Source organism: Cavenderia fasciculata (assembly GCF_000203815.1).
Source record: "Cavenderia fasciculata unplaced genomic scaffold Scf_Dfasci-F-a-25c12.r2-5, whole genome shotgun sequence".
NCBI classification, from domain to species: domain Eukaryota; phylum Evosea; class Eumycetozoa; order Acytosteliales; family Cavenderiaceae; genus Cavenderia; species Cavenderia fasciculata.
The window spans coordinates 1,968,447-1,982,310 of NW_004457729.1; the positions used below are offsets into that span (position 1 = coordinate 1,968,447).

Below are 13,864 nucleotides of genomic sequence, written 5' to 3' on the forward strand. Positions count from 1 at the left end.
ATTGGGGATAGCTTCTAGTTGGATAAATGTGATGTTGAGCATGGAAGCATAGTTGGTTACGTTGATGGCTGTGTATGCCACGAATGTCTAATCACCGAGCCATTGTTGGTTGGGTGTACTAGAGTAGCATTGACTTGTTGGATAGGTTGCCATTTGAGTAATGTCAAATCTAAAGTCTTGACTGCATTCATTTCCAAATCACGTTCTACTACTTTGTTGATTGTGAATGAATATTTGACACCTTCCTTGTCAATATCAATACCTGGGTTTGTTGGTTTTGGTATAATGATCACTCCACCGCCACCGTCTCCTGTTGGAACCTCACAATATTGACCATCCCAACCATCAGTACAAAGACATTCTTGGTTTGGACAAGTTCCATGACCCGAACAATCTACAGTTGATGTTGTGTTTGATCTACAAGGATTGTTACTGATAATAGGTAGAGTTGTAGCGTTGGCCAATGCTTGTAATCGTTCAAAGTCTGTATTTTCAACAGTCACCATCACATAATAGAATGTATTATCTGTCAAATCTTCAATCAACATGAAAAGTTTATATTGCTAGAAACACAAACATTTGCCCAATTATCATTATCAACAGATAAGAATACGTTGTATTTTGTTTCACCTGGTACACCTCCACTAGATTCTGTCCAATTTATATAAATTGATTCATTTTTTCCAATTGCTGTTACAATAATTGGTGTTGTTGCTGAGAGAGAGAGAAAGTTAAAAAAAGGTAATGATTGTAATAATGATTTTAGTTTGTTTACATACGAGGATAAGTAAAATAGGTAATTGAGGTGGATGAAACAAAACCATCATTTTTAACAATAGTTGTAATATTGTAATATGATCCATCACTAACTGGACTATATTGACAATTGGTAATAGTAATATCAGTGCAGATATTGGTTCCATTTACTAAAACATCAAATAATGATTGACCTGGAACACCATCATTCTCGACCCATGAAACGTTAAGAGTTGTGGCTGATATTCTTGATAGAGTGATGGTTGGTGGTGATGTTGGTTTGTACAATGTAACAGTTGTTGATACAGTACTTGAATCTTCTCCATTATTGGTAACATAGATTGAAATAACTACTGATGATCCAGCAGTCAATCCAACTATTTTACAATATGGACCTTGTTTACATGATACTGTTGTAATATCTGATCCAGCAACATTAATTGTATATGAATTACCTCCAGCTGTACCACCAATAGATGAATAATCAAATTCAACCCAAGTTGTACCATATTCTCCTACTTCAATTGGATTCATTGATGGATCTAAAAATAATTAAAAAAAATATTAAATTAATTAACTTTTAATGTACATAAATAAATATATTAAACATACGAGTAGTAACAAGAACCATAATTGTTTTTACGAGTACCAAACCATCATTGGTTGCAGTGACAGTAGCATTGTAGGTTTTAGGGGAAAGGGGCGACAATGAACAATCACCTTGGACGGTTGGACAACTGGGATAGGAAACATCATCAAGTAAAACTAGATAGGTTGTTTGTCCTGGGATACCTTCTAAACTTGAATAAGAGATTGAAAATGATGAACTTGTTTGTAGTGATGGTGTCACTGTAAGAGTGTTGACACTGTTGTAAAGTTTTTGACTTGCTGTACCTGGTGTGATTGATGTTTCTCCATTATTGGTAGATAGGATACTAATCGATGGTGTTGAACCTGCTGTCAATCCACCTACATAACAACTAGTAGATGATGAACAAGTAGTGTTGGTACTCAACACACCATTGACCCGAATTGCAAAAGTATTGGCACCTAGAACTCTTCCATTATTTGATGAATAACTAAATGATACCCATGTAGTTCCATAATTTACTATATTTACTGCTCCCATCGTTGGTACTAGTAAAATAAAAATAAATAATAGGTAAGTATTATTATTATTATTTTAATAATATATATTTCTTTTTTGTCTTTTACATACAAGTCCAAAAGTTTGTAACTGAATCTAATGAAGTTGCAGAATAACCATCATTGGTTGCAGTGACAGAGACTGTATAAATAGTACCATAGACAAGGCCGGAGAGTGTGCATGATGAAGTTGTACATGAAGGTTGGACGACTGTATTGAGTCTGAGTTGGTAGGTTGTTGCTCCATAACCACCTGTTACTGGATACGATACTGAGATGGATGTACTAGTACGGTCGGTGACTGTTATGGATGGCATGGTAATATCATCGATAGTGGTTGCAGAATAAGTCAATGGTGAAGAGACTGTACCAGCATTGGTGACAGTGACACTGACAGTATAAAGTGTATTTGAATCTAATCCAGTTGCAGTACAAGAAGTTGTAGCAGAGCACTCTGGATAGTAATTGCTACCAACACTAACTGTAAAAACACCTCCAGTACTAGTTGTATAACTAAATGAAATAGTACTAGTAGTTACAGTTCCTGGTGTCAATGATGACATTGCCGCAACTATGTGAGGTCAGGGTCAAGTAGGTAGAAAATAGGTTAGTAAATTTACTTTCAATATTATTATTAAATATTATTATTTTGTTTTAATCTACTAATTCATACTAAGAGGAATGGTAAAAGCAGCAGATTGACCAGATATGGCAGCACCTGATACAACTTGATCTCCAATGGCTGATACTTGGACGACACAACTCTGACCTCTGGTTGCATCGGGGATGGTGAGGGAGGCTGTTGGCGTGGCTGGGTCGATCGAGGGAGACATAGTGTATTGGCCTGCGGGACAGCTGAGCACGGCAGTGTAGTAAAACATGGAGCCACTAATATCGGACGTGAATGTAGTGAGTGAGACTTGGGTGAGTGTATTGGAGACTGTAACCGACGATACACCCATCACTAGGAATATCTGTCCCCAAACAAACTCACCATACGAGCTTGAACAAGTCATGGGATTATTAAAGTTGGTACCAATCATAGCATTGTTACAGTTAGAGAAATGGATACCAAATCCAATAGTGGTCGTTATAAAAGCCTTTGAATAGAAACCGTCGAATCTAAACGATGGCAACAAGACACATGCACCAACTCTTTCAATATATCGTACATTTTTGTAGTTTAGACAATCGGGTGCAACCAAGTTGGGTAGTGCTGTGCTTTCGAACCCGAGGAACCCTGTTGCCGGGAGTGGAGGTATGGTACGTGACAATACCATCATGCTTCCAGAACACACACCAAATGTGTATGGATACGAGGAGGATACTGCTTGAAAACAACCGCTTGTACTCATAGTCAAGGTAGGACTTCCACTAGCCGTTGTATACCAATAGTATTTGGCGCCACCAAAGTAACATTGACCGTCATAGAATGCTGTCACTCTATTCACAGCACCTGTACATCCTGCATTTGCATAATCTACTTCATAAATCCATTGTCCACTACTAATATTTATAAATAATAATAATAATAATATATTAAAACAATTTATATTTTTTGATGTTGATGATGATGATGATAAACACACAGAGTTTAAAAACTTCATTATTTTTTTAAAAACTACAATGAATGAATATTATCTCTCTCTCTCTCTATCTTTTGTTGTCTAGATGACTTGAACGTTTATTCATAACCCATGGGTGTTTGAACTTTGAAACCCATGATCAGATATAAATGGTTGCGTGTTTGTTTGTTTGTTGGATATTCAGACATGATCTAGATAATTAAAAACCAGACTATATTTGCAGTGCCAAGAGAACATATAGAACGCTCACGAACTACAATTAATATAGTAGTACACAAATATTATTTATTTAAATAATATTGTTGTCATTATTTATTTTTTTGATTAGTATGATTAGATTTTGAATCGTGTACTTTTTGAGCTTGTTGAACTATTTTATTGGCACGTTGTTTGGCACTGGGACTATTATAGATGATGGATAGGATACAATCTGGAATGTATTTGACAGAGGTGATACAAACGGCAAAGAAAAAGGGTGTCAATACACTTGACCGATTGTTAATGATTCCATCGACCGTGTCGGATCCTATTTTCTCTGGTTGTACGTGTGGAATGAATCTAGAGATTAATGGGAATGAATTCTTATCGATACCATTGTTTTCAAAATAATTGGTGGTTGTTTCACCTGCCATCACTTCCATCACTCTAATATTGGTGCCTCTCACCTCCTCTCTCAGAGCACATGAAAATCCCTTCATTGCATATCTTGCACATGCATATCCAATCGATCCTGGCCAAGGATGTACTGATACCGGTGAGTTTACATTCACTATTAATCCTCTATTCTCTGCCAACATTCTTGGTATAAATGTTTTTGTTAAATAAAATGCTGCAAAGTCTGGAAAGAAATCAAAAAACAATACAAATCAAATATTAAATAATTAAATTAATTAAATGAATCATCAATTGTTGTTTGTATCTTATCTATCTTCAATTGATTTTAACATACATGGTAATGCCATCATATCTTGACATTCTTGATAAGAAGTATCTTCAATAAATTTCCAAGCACCTGATCCAGCATTATTGACGATAATGTCAACAAATGCATCTCCAATGATTTGTTTTAATCGGTCTGGTAGTTGTTTTACTTGATCTGGTTGTCCCATATCACATGGTATATAAAATGTTTGGTAACCTTGTTTGTTTAATGCATCGCTCACCTTTTTCAGTTTATCCTCTGATCTAGCAATCAATCCAACTTTACATCCCTTTTTAGCCAATTCTGTTGCAATTGATAATCCTATTCCACTAAACACACAAAGATGGTTGTTAATAAAAGATAACCGGTGGTATATATATATATATATATCTATCCATGTTTTCATTACATACCTTGAAGCACCAGTAACCAAAGCAATCTTATCTTTCACCTGATATCTCTTTCTAGAATATAGTGTGATAGCCAATCCTACAAGTAACGATAGGGTAATAATACCTATATTTCTATTTGGACCATTGATAAAGCTTTGAGCCAATGATACAGACTTTTCAATGATTGTTGTCATGGTCGAAAACCTTCCCTTCTTTTCTTTTAAAACTATTCTACAAATTTGTAAAGTTAATCTCTATTCTATTATTATTGTTATGAAAAGATAATGATGAATGACTATACATACAATGCTAATACAATATATTTAAACTCTCAAAGATATATATATAGATATGAAGATATATATGAACTATCTTCTTGAGGTATGAATGAATGATGAGTAGTGTGGGAGTAGTGGGTGTTGTATATGTGAGGTGGTGTGAATGTGTAGTAGTAATGATACAATGAAATAAATAAATAAATAAATAAACTTTTTAGATGTGAATGAATGATTATCTGTTTGTTTGCTCTATACCATTATCATCATCATTTTATAATGAATATATGAACGAGGTGCTGCATGTGATGATTATATAATTTAAATTAAAACATCTTCCTTCCGGAATTATGCGTGTCGGCATTTTGGATCAGCAATGATTGTGTTTGTTTGTCACGCATGCACGATTACAAGGATCGTTTCTTTTAATTGAATCGTTTGTTATCCTGACTGTTTAAAAGAGAAACAGAAAGAGAGATAGAAATAGACAGCAGACAGCAGACAGAACCCTATATATGATATGACTTCATCAGATACTAAATATGGTAATAATGATGAAACAAGCAATGATGATTCTTCCGATGATAATGGAGAAGTAAAGAATGATATTGAAGACAAATATAATGATATACTATCAACTTTAGCAAGAGATTCAAATGGTTTGTTATCATCTCATACATTATATATGACTCTTATATATATATATGTTTATTTACACAATTATATATAATCATAGACTTTTATGTAGTTCATAATATTGAAAGAATAGATAAACCTACACCACTTGTATTCTATCGTGATTATGTAGCTCAAAATAAACCTGTTATCATTCAAAGTATGTAAATATATATATCTATCTATAAATATACATGACAGGTTTATTTATAAACACACACATTAATCTAATTTAAATTCCCGATCACCATCGGATATTCAGATGCAATCGATTCATGGCCGGCATTAAAAAGATGGGCAAATAATCAATATCTGCGCGACAAATTAAAAGGTGTTGAGATTACGGTTGCCATCACACCCGATGGCCTGGGTGATGCCGTCAAGCCCATAAACACCATCGCTGATGAAAAACAAGAAACCTCTTCGGAACATCCTCCACCTCTCTACTTTGTCAAACCGTTAGAGAAAAAGATGAAATTTGAAGATTATTTAGACGCTACCCAACAATCCGAGACAAACAACGATTCATCTATACACTATCTCCAATTTCAAAATGGTAGTTTTAATTTGGAATACCAACAACTATGGAATGATATAGATCACAGTTGTATATCATTTGCATCGGAAGCATTTGACGAGACAATAGATGCAATTAATTTTTGGATGGGTGAAGATCGTTCCATTAGTTCTTTACATAAAGATCCTTATGAAAATATTTATTGGTATTGGACAAGACAATGCGATGTGTATAAAAATAGTATAAATGATTAACTCTCTTTCTTTTCTTTCTTTTTATATGTGTTAGTGTCGTAAGAGGAACTAAAATATTTACATTGTTACCACCAACTGATTTCCCATTCCTTTATGAATCGGAATTTAAACCTGCAACATATCAACAAGTAGACTCATCAATTGATGGAAAACAAGAATTAAAAGCAGTGTTGGATGAAGATCAAACACCAATCCCATGGATACCAGTTGATCCTACTCATCCAATAGAGGCAAATAGGGCAAAGGGGTATGGAATGGTTGAAAGATGTCATCCATTGCATGTAGAGGTTAAAGAAGGTGAAATACTTTATCTACCTTCATTATACTATCACAGAGTGGCTCAACGTGGTGATGATAAAGAACATAAAACCATTGCCATTAATTATTGGTTTGACATGAAATATGGTCCAAACTATGTATATTATCAATTCCTTAGACAATTTAACAAACCTTCTTATCCATCTACTATTTAAATTTAAATTTAAATAAATAAATATAAATATATTATATTTTTTTTGAGGCATTATTTCTATTTACAAAAGGGTTGACCAGATTCCATATATATATAGCTTGATTTATTTGATACTTTTCTTTTCTCTTTCCAATTTTCTTTCAAGATAACGTATTCTTGCTTGTTCTATTGATTTTTCATCATTTCTTCTTTGATATCTATCTTGTTGTTGTTGCTGTTGTTGTTTCTTTTTGTTTAATTCTTCTTTTGATTTTTCGTCTTCTTCTCTTTTATAATTATTATTATTATTCCTATTGTATCCTCCTCCTCTATTATTATTATTATTATTATAGTTATTATAATTATTTCTTGATCCACCACCACCACCTCTTTGTTGATATGAAGATGATGAAGAATATTGATCATCTCTTTTCTTTTTAACAATTAAACCTCCTCTATTCTCTTTTATACTATCATTAATAGATGATTGTTGATCATCTTTGGCATTACTTGAGGATAATGGTTGTTGTTGTTGATTATTATTATTTTCTTGATTATTTGTATCTTTACCATCTGATTGAACTTTACCATAAGATGTATTAAATAGATTTCTATGAAATGAACCAATATCACCGGTTGCAGATGCTGAATCCTTTTCATCTTGTAATCTTTCCAATTCCTCTCTTTTACGTCGTTCTTCTAGTTTCTTTTTATAGCCTGCTGTGATATAGACATCTTTGTCTTTATATTTTTCGGCATCTGCTTCATACTCTTTTTGAATGGTACGTTCTTTGGTACGTTCAAATTCCAGTTTCTTCTTTTCAGCCTGTGCCAATAGGTTGTGAATGTACTTGGGTCTCGCATCACCAGTTTGTTGTTGTCTTGACATGGCACTCTTTTTACGATCACTCTTCATCGAATCATAGACTGCATCGTAATCAAATGCAGTTGGGTCTTCCAACAACGCATCATCTTGCATCTTTTGAGCTTTTGTATTCTCGTTTCTCTTGATGTTTGTTTGTTTGTAATAGTCTACTGGTCCAGTATCCTCCTCCTTTTCAAGATCTTCATCCTCATCTTTAAATGCATTTTTTAATCTTGATGATGGTACTTGAAGACCATACTTTTTTCCATCGCTTGACATATCTATGTATGTGTATGTGTATGTATGTATGTATGTATGTATCTCTTCTTATCTTTTGTACAAAAAAAAAAAGAAGAAAGGTGAAGTACTTGCAGATCATGAATTTCACAACATCTTTCTTTTTATTTTTATTTTTTGAGGAGGATATTCGCAACTAGTTGCCCAGTTTCAACTTGGTTTCATCTTTAATTAATATTAATACTTTTCGAAAAGATACATAATATACAAATATCATTCAACTACAACTCTACAACTCTACAACAAGAATACAAGCTCTCGTTTGTTTGTGAGTGAGTGAGTGAGTGAGTTGTAAAAGATAATAATAATCAAACAAACTAAGAGTACTACGACTACTTCGAAAGATATATATCTCATTCTCTAAAAAAGAAAGAAATGTATAATCAACAATATAATCAGCAGCAGCAACAGCAGCAGCAGTATGCTCAACAGTTACAGCAGCAACAACAACAGCAACAACAACAATATTATAATCAACAACAATATTATAACCAGCAACCCCAACAGCAATACTATAACCAACAACAGCAACCCCAACAACAACAACAACAACAATATTATAACCAACCTCAACAACAATATAATCAACAACAACAACCTCAACAAAATGGACAACAATTCTATAACCAGATGATGTACAGTCAACAACAACAAAACTATCCTTATAATCAACCACAATATTATCAACAGCAACAGCAACAGCAACCACAAGGACAGCAATATGGAACATTTGATAGACCACAGCAACAACAGCCACAACAACAACAACAAGCTAATCCATTGTTACAGTATTTTCCTGAACTTGCACCTAAACCACAAGCTCCTCCTTCTATGGACAATGTAAGACGAATACACGACCCTGCACAGCATGCAATTATTTCTTTGTTTACTAATTCTTTTATCTATTTTCAACTTTAGGGGTTACTGCAACCAATATCAGGTAGTTCACAAACAACTGGTGCAACAAGAGCTGGTGTACCAAATTACGATATTCTAAGAGAACTAGATAAAGACAATGAAGTAGTTGATAAACCATTAGAGATTTTACAATCTCCATCATCAAATAGTGTTGAAAAGAAATCATTATCTTCTGGAGCTCCACAACAACCTTCTACTACTACTAGTAGTGGTGCAAGTGTTGAATCACCCAATTTAGTATCTCAACAACCTGTTGCTCAACCACCTACTACTCAACCGCCTACTGCTCAACAACAACAACAAACTCCACCATCAAACCCACAATTACAACATATGCAACAACAATTACTTCAACAATTACAAACTCAATCTCCACAAGAAATTCAACAGAGATTGATGCAATTACAACAAATGATGTATCAACATCAACAAATGATGATAAAGAATCAACAACAGATGAATCCACAACAACAAAAGGGTTTCCAACAACAATTGGTCATGATGAATCATCAACAACAATTTGTACAACAATATTTGTATAATTTACAACAAACTGGTCAACATCCACAAGTTCCACAAGTTCAACAACAACAACAACAAGTTCAACAACAAACACAAACTAATCAACCAACTAGTGGTGAACAATTTGGAGATTTTAATCAAACTGCTCAAGCATCTACAAATGATGAATTTGGTGATTTTGAAGATTCATCAATTAATCAACAACAACAACAACCCGAAATTAAACCAACTATTACTATACCAATTCAAGTTCAACCAAATATGTTGTCTAGTATTACTACTGCACTATCCGAAAAACCAAAAGAACAGACACAAGTTGATCAACAACAAGAGGATGATGGAAAGATTGATTTAGAACAAATGATGAAAGAATCTTTAAGACTTGCTGGTATTCAACGTCAACCATCGTCAACTATACAACTAAATACCAATAACAACAACAATTCAACAGGAAATTCAACCATTTGGTCAGGTGATAAATATAAACAAATATTTGATAATGTTGAAAAGGAAGTCGATTTCTTTTCATTACCAACTGGAAGCTCTGTTGTACCTGAACCACCAAAAGTAACAGCTGATCCAGCTGTTCTTCCAGCAGCTGTTCTTCCAACAACCAATGCAAATTTTGGAGATTTTAATCAACCCTCTTCTTCTAGTACTCAGGTCGATGAATTTGGAGATTTTGAAGATTCATCATTTGCACGACCAATTAGTGCAGGTACTAGTAGTTTTACACTTCCATCAACACCAGTATTGGCCAAACAACCATCTACATCAACACTTAATCTTAGTATGCAATTTAATGAAGCTGCTTCAACCGTGTTTAAAGAAAACATTCCCTATCCATCACCAACTAAAAAGGATGTATTTGAGGAAATCATGTCACCACCAATCAATCAATTCAACCCACAAGAGCTTGTACCCAACCCAATCACAGTCTCTACATCCTCTGCTTCTCCATTATCAATCACTCCAAATAATGCAGGACTCAAACCTCCCACCTCCACTGGCGGAGCAGGTCTTCCCTCATTGTTAATGAAATCAACCAATTCATCACCAGCTGGTGGATTTAGTGCATCTTCTTCACCTTCATCATCTGTCACTAAACAACAACAACAATCATCTTCACCTTCATCGACAGTTACTAAAACAATACTTACTGTTCCACTTCCACCATCAGTTTCTTCACCATCTGTTTCACTTACACCTCCACCACTTAGAAAACAATCATCTATTCCACCTCCTATCATTGTTCCAGCAAATGTTAACAATGTTACATCGACGACAAAACCTTTAAAGAATGATTTTGAGAGTCTTTTGGATGTTGATTTTAGTTCTAGTCCATCTAGTACTGTAAACTTTGGAGATATGTTGGTTCCATCATCACAGACTAGTGACAAATCAACTGCTGCAACCATTGCCACTTCAACTTCAACAAAGGCAGATGAATTCCAAGATTTCTCTGATTTCCAAGAGGTCGATTCAAATGATGGATTTAATAATTTTGTTGTAGATTCTCCCATGACCTCTATACCCAACCAACCAACAAATAACATAATAACAAACAAACCAACAACAACAACTAATAATAATGATTTATTTAATGATTTTAGTTTTTCAACTTTACAACCAACTAAAGTAGCTACAACATCATCATCATACAAAGCAGCACCAAAATCAACCATACCAAGTGATTTTAATTTTGGTGAACCATTGACACCAGTAGTGAAAAAAGAAACAAATAGTAATGTTGAATTATTACAAGATATTTCCAAATCATTGATTGGACAAGAACGTTTGGAAGAGGCATTGGCATGTCAAGCTATTATCAAGAGTAATCCAAAGGAACTTGGTGAGGATGTACAAGGTCAAATTGCTCATTGGACAGGACCTGCTGACAAGACTCATCGTACCATTGAAGAGATGAAGAAACAATTGGTAGACAGAAAAATACCAACTGAAAAGATTGAAATCTTTTTCTCACAATTTGATTATCAATCTCTTTCCAACATGGCAAATGTAGATATATCAGTGGCAATTGAATTACAAAACAAATCAAAAAACTTTGTACAAAAATTAATTAATGAAAATCAACAAAATAATCAAAATAATAATATTACACCAATTGTAAAAGAAGTTAAATCTCAATATCCAACAACAACAACAAAACCTATAACTGCAAGTGTAAATCCAGATATATCAAAAGTTACATTAGAATATTGTTTACAAGAATTGGAAGAGTCAACTTCGACCATTGAATTTATCAAATCACAAGACAAGGCAACCTACCAAAAGATAGTACAATCACAAAAATTCAAAGACTTTTTATTGTCTCTGTCAGAGATTTATTCAGTTGCCTATAATATCATCCAAACGCAACAACAACAACCATCAATGGCTGTCAGATCACCTGTTGCCTCAATCATCAATGACAAGTGGTCCAAAGTATTGTTGCCACTTTTGGCCGAATGCGATCTACCCCACTTCACACCCATCACCACAAAGAATGCATCGGCCTCGTCATCGTCGTCTAGTTATTGTCATATTTGTGGTAAACATTTTGATCAATTGGATAACTCTAGTACTCATACCAACAGTACTAATCATCATACCTTTCATATCAAATGTGCCAATTTCTGGGTAAATGTTATTGATATTAATTTACCATAAACCACTCGAATCCAAATAAATAATAATAAAATCAATCCTTTTTTTTAAAAAGTAAATATATATGATTTATTACACTTAAACAAAAAAATGTTTAATATACACCCTGTAATATAACTAACTGACTACATGTTATGGAAAAAAAATTTTTTTGGAAAACCAATAATAATAATAATAAATTTAAATTTGATTTGTTGTTATATTTTGTTTGTTTAAAAACTCCAAAGTCCAGTATCATGTAAATAGAAATCTCTAAAAGTAATGGTACCATCACTTGGCATTCGTTTATAAAAGTTTAGACAAAAATAGACTACATATCCCTCCAATGCATCAATTACAAATGATATAAATATACCAAATCCAGAAAGTTCCTTTAAATGTGAGAATAAAAATCCAAATCTAAATATTATATCAATTACCAAATATACCATAAACTAAAAGATAAAAGATAAAAGATAAATATTAAATAATTTAAATAATTATATATTTGTTGGATAGTGATACAAACAAATAGGAATAAACGTCTCTTTAAATAATGAGATGCATAGAAACCAATTGGACACATTACAATCCCTCCAGAAAATAATAACCACCATGCTTGAATAAAATATGTCATAATAGAGAAAAACTAAATGATAGAAAGAGATAGATGTATTATTATTATTATTATTAGTTATAAGATCTTATAAATTATATTATTATTATATTTGATTATTACAAATATTAACATTGAAAGAGCTTTAACAGCTGTACCAGTTCTTTTTAATGAAATAAATCTATGATAATCTTCAGAATGACTGGTCACCTCTGGCATTTCAAAGGAATCATTAAAATGTAGATCATCGTCTGGTGGGATATGAATAGATTGTTGTGGTTCTTTGTTATACTCTGCTTGTAGTTCTGCTGCATAGTCTTCATCTGTAATGGTTGGTGTTGATGTCCCTGTTGTATTATTATTATTGTTGTTATTATTTGTAGATGTAGTACTAGTAGTAGTGGTAGTTGCAGCATGATTATAAGCAGATGATAATCTCTTTGCAAAGTCTTTACTTTCTTCATCGACTTCTAATGATACGTCGTCATCATCATCATTTAATAATGGGGCATTTTGTATCTTTTCTTTCTTTTGTTGTTCTTTGTTTGTTGTTTTGAAATCATCATGTAATATACTACTACTATTATTACTACTATCTTTATCTAAATGATCGTCATTCATCATTATTATTATTATTATTACTACTATGAATTAATTCTAATCTGACGAGAATGAAATATTTAATTTAATATAAAGTGAAATAAATTGGGCTGACAAACAATGAAGCAAAGTTGAATGCTTTGATTTTTTTTTTGTTTTTGTATTATAGTGATGGTGGGTAATACTAAAATCAAATTTGGATTATAATCCTATGATGTCAAGAAATAAAGTCTATCCAGGGTATACCCTATTTTAATATTGAAAAGTATACTCAATTAAATTTAAAAAAATTAAAAAAAAAATTGATGATCAAAAGAGGCAAGAGTAGTCCATTCATTAGTTTTTATATCTTTTCTTTTATTCAATAGTCAGTCGATAGATAGTTGTATAACCTCTATAGAGAGAGAGAGAGAGAGCGAGAGAGAG

At 33.1% G+C, this 13,864-nt stretch overlaps 5 protein-coding genes across 5 annotated transcripts; 2 read left to right on the forward strand and 3 right to left on the reverse strand.

Moving 5' to 3' along the window:
• Window positions 1-56: 56 nt before the first annotated feature.
• On the reverse strand, window positions 57-5,350 carry DFA_01099 (uncharacterized protein; the record flags this gene model as incomplete). Its single annotated transcript, XM_004359017.1, has 11 exons — window positions 57-526; window positions 547-714; window positions 780-1,298; window positions 1,369-1,893; window positions 1,976-2,473; window positions 2,576-3,408; window positions 3,696-3,741; window positions 3,916-4,326; window positions 4,438-4,739; window positions 4,824-5,056; window positions 5,336-5,350. The coding sequence occupies 11 exons, from the start codon at window positions 5,348-5,350 to the stop codon at window positions 57-59; spliced, it is 4,020 nt and encodes a 1,339-aa protein (XP_004359074.1).
• Window positions 5,351-5,597: 247 nt separating this feature from the next.
• On the forward strand, window positions 5,598-6,996 carry jcdE (transcription factor jumonji; the record flags this gene model as incomplete). The annotated part of the gene is made up of 4 exons (XM_004359018.1): window positions 5,598-5,736; window positions 5,814-5,912; window positions 6,084-6,498; window positions 6,558-6,996. The coding sequence occupies 4 exons, from the start codon at window positions 5,598-5,600 to the stop codon at window positions 6,994-6,996; spliced, it is 1,092 nt and encodes a 363-aa protein (XP_004359075.1).
• Window positions 6,997-7,098: 102 nt separating this feature from the next.
• DFA_01101 (uncharacterized protein) lies at window positions 7,099-8,118 on the reverse strand (the record flags this gene model as incomplete). Its single annotated transcript, XM_004359019.1, has 1 exon — window positions 7,099-8,118. The coding sequence occupies one exon, from the start codon at window positions 8,116-8,118 to the stop codon at window positions 7,099-7,101; it is 1,020 nt and encodes a 339-aa protein (XP_004359076.1).
• Window positions 8,119-8,511: 393 nt separating this feature from the next.
• DFA_01102 (uncharacterized protein) lies at window positions 8,512-12,246 on the forward strand (the record flags this gene model as incomplete). Its single annotated transcript, XM_004359020.1, has 2 exons — window positions 8,512-8,976; window positions 9,055-12,246. 2 exons carry the CDS (start codon window positions 8,512-8,514, stop codon window positions 12,244-12,246), a joined length of 3,657 nt encoding a protein of 1,218 aa, XP_004359077.1.
• A 209-nt stretch (window positions 12,247-12,455) lies between these two features.
• On the reverse strand, window positions 12,456-13,462 carry DFA_01103 (uncharacterized protein; the record flags this gene model as incomplete). Its single annotated transcript, XM_004359021.1, has 3 exons — window positions 12,456-12,677; window positions 12,752-12,871; window positions 12,962-13,462. 3 exons carry the CDS (start codon window positions 13,460-13,462, stop codon window positions 12,456-12,458), a joined length of 843 nt encoding a protein of 280 aa, XP_004359078.1.
• Between the last annotated feature and the right edge of the window lie 402 nt (window positions 13,463-13,864).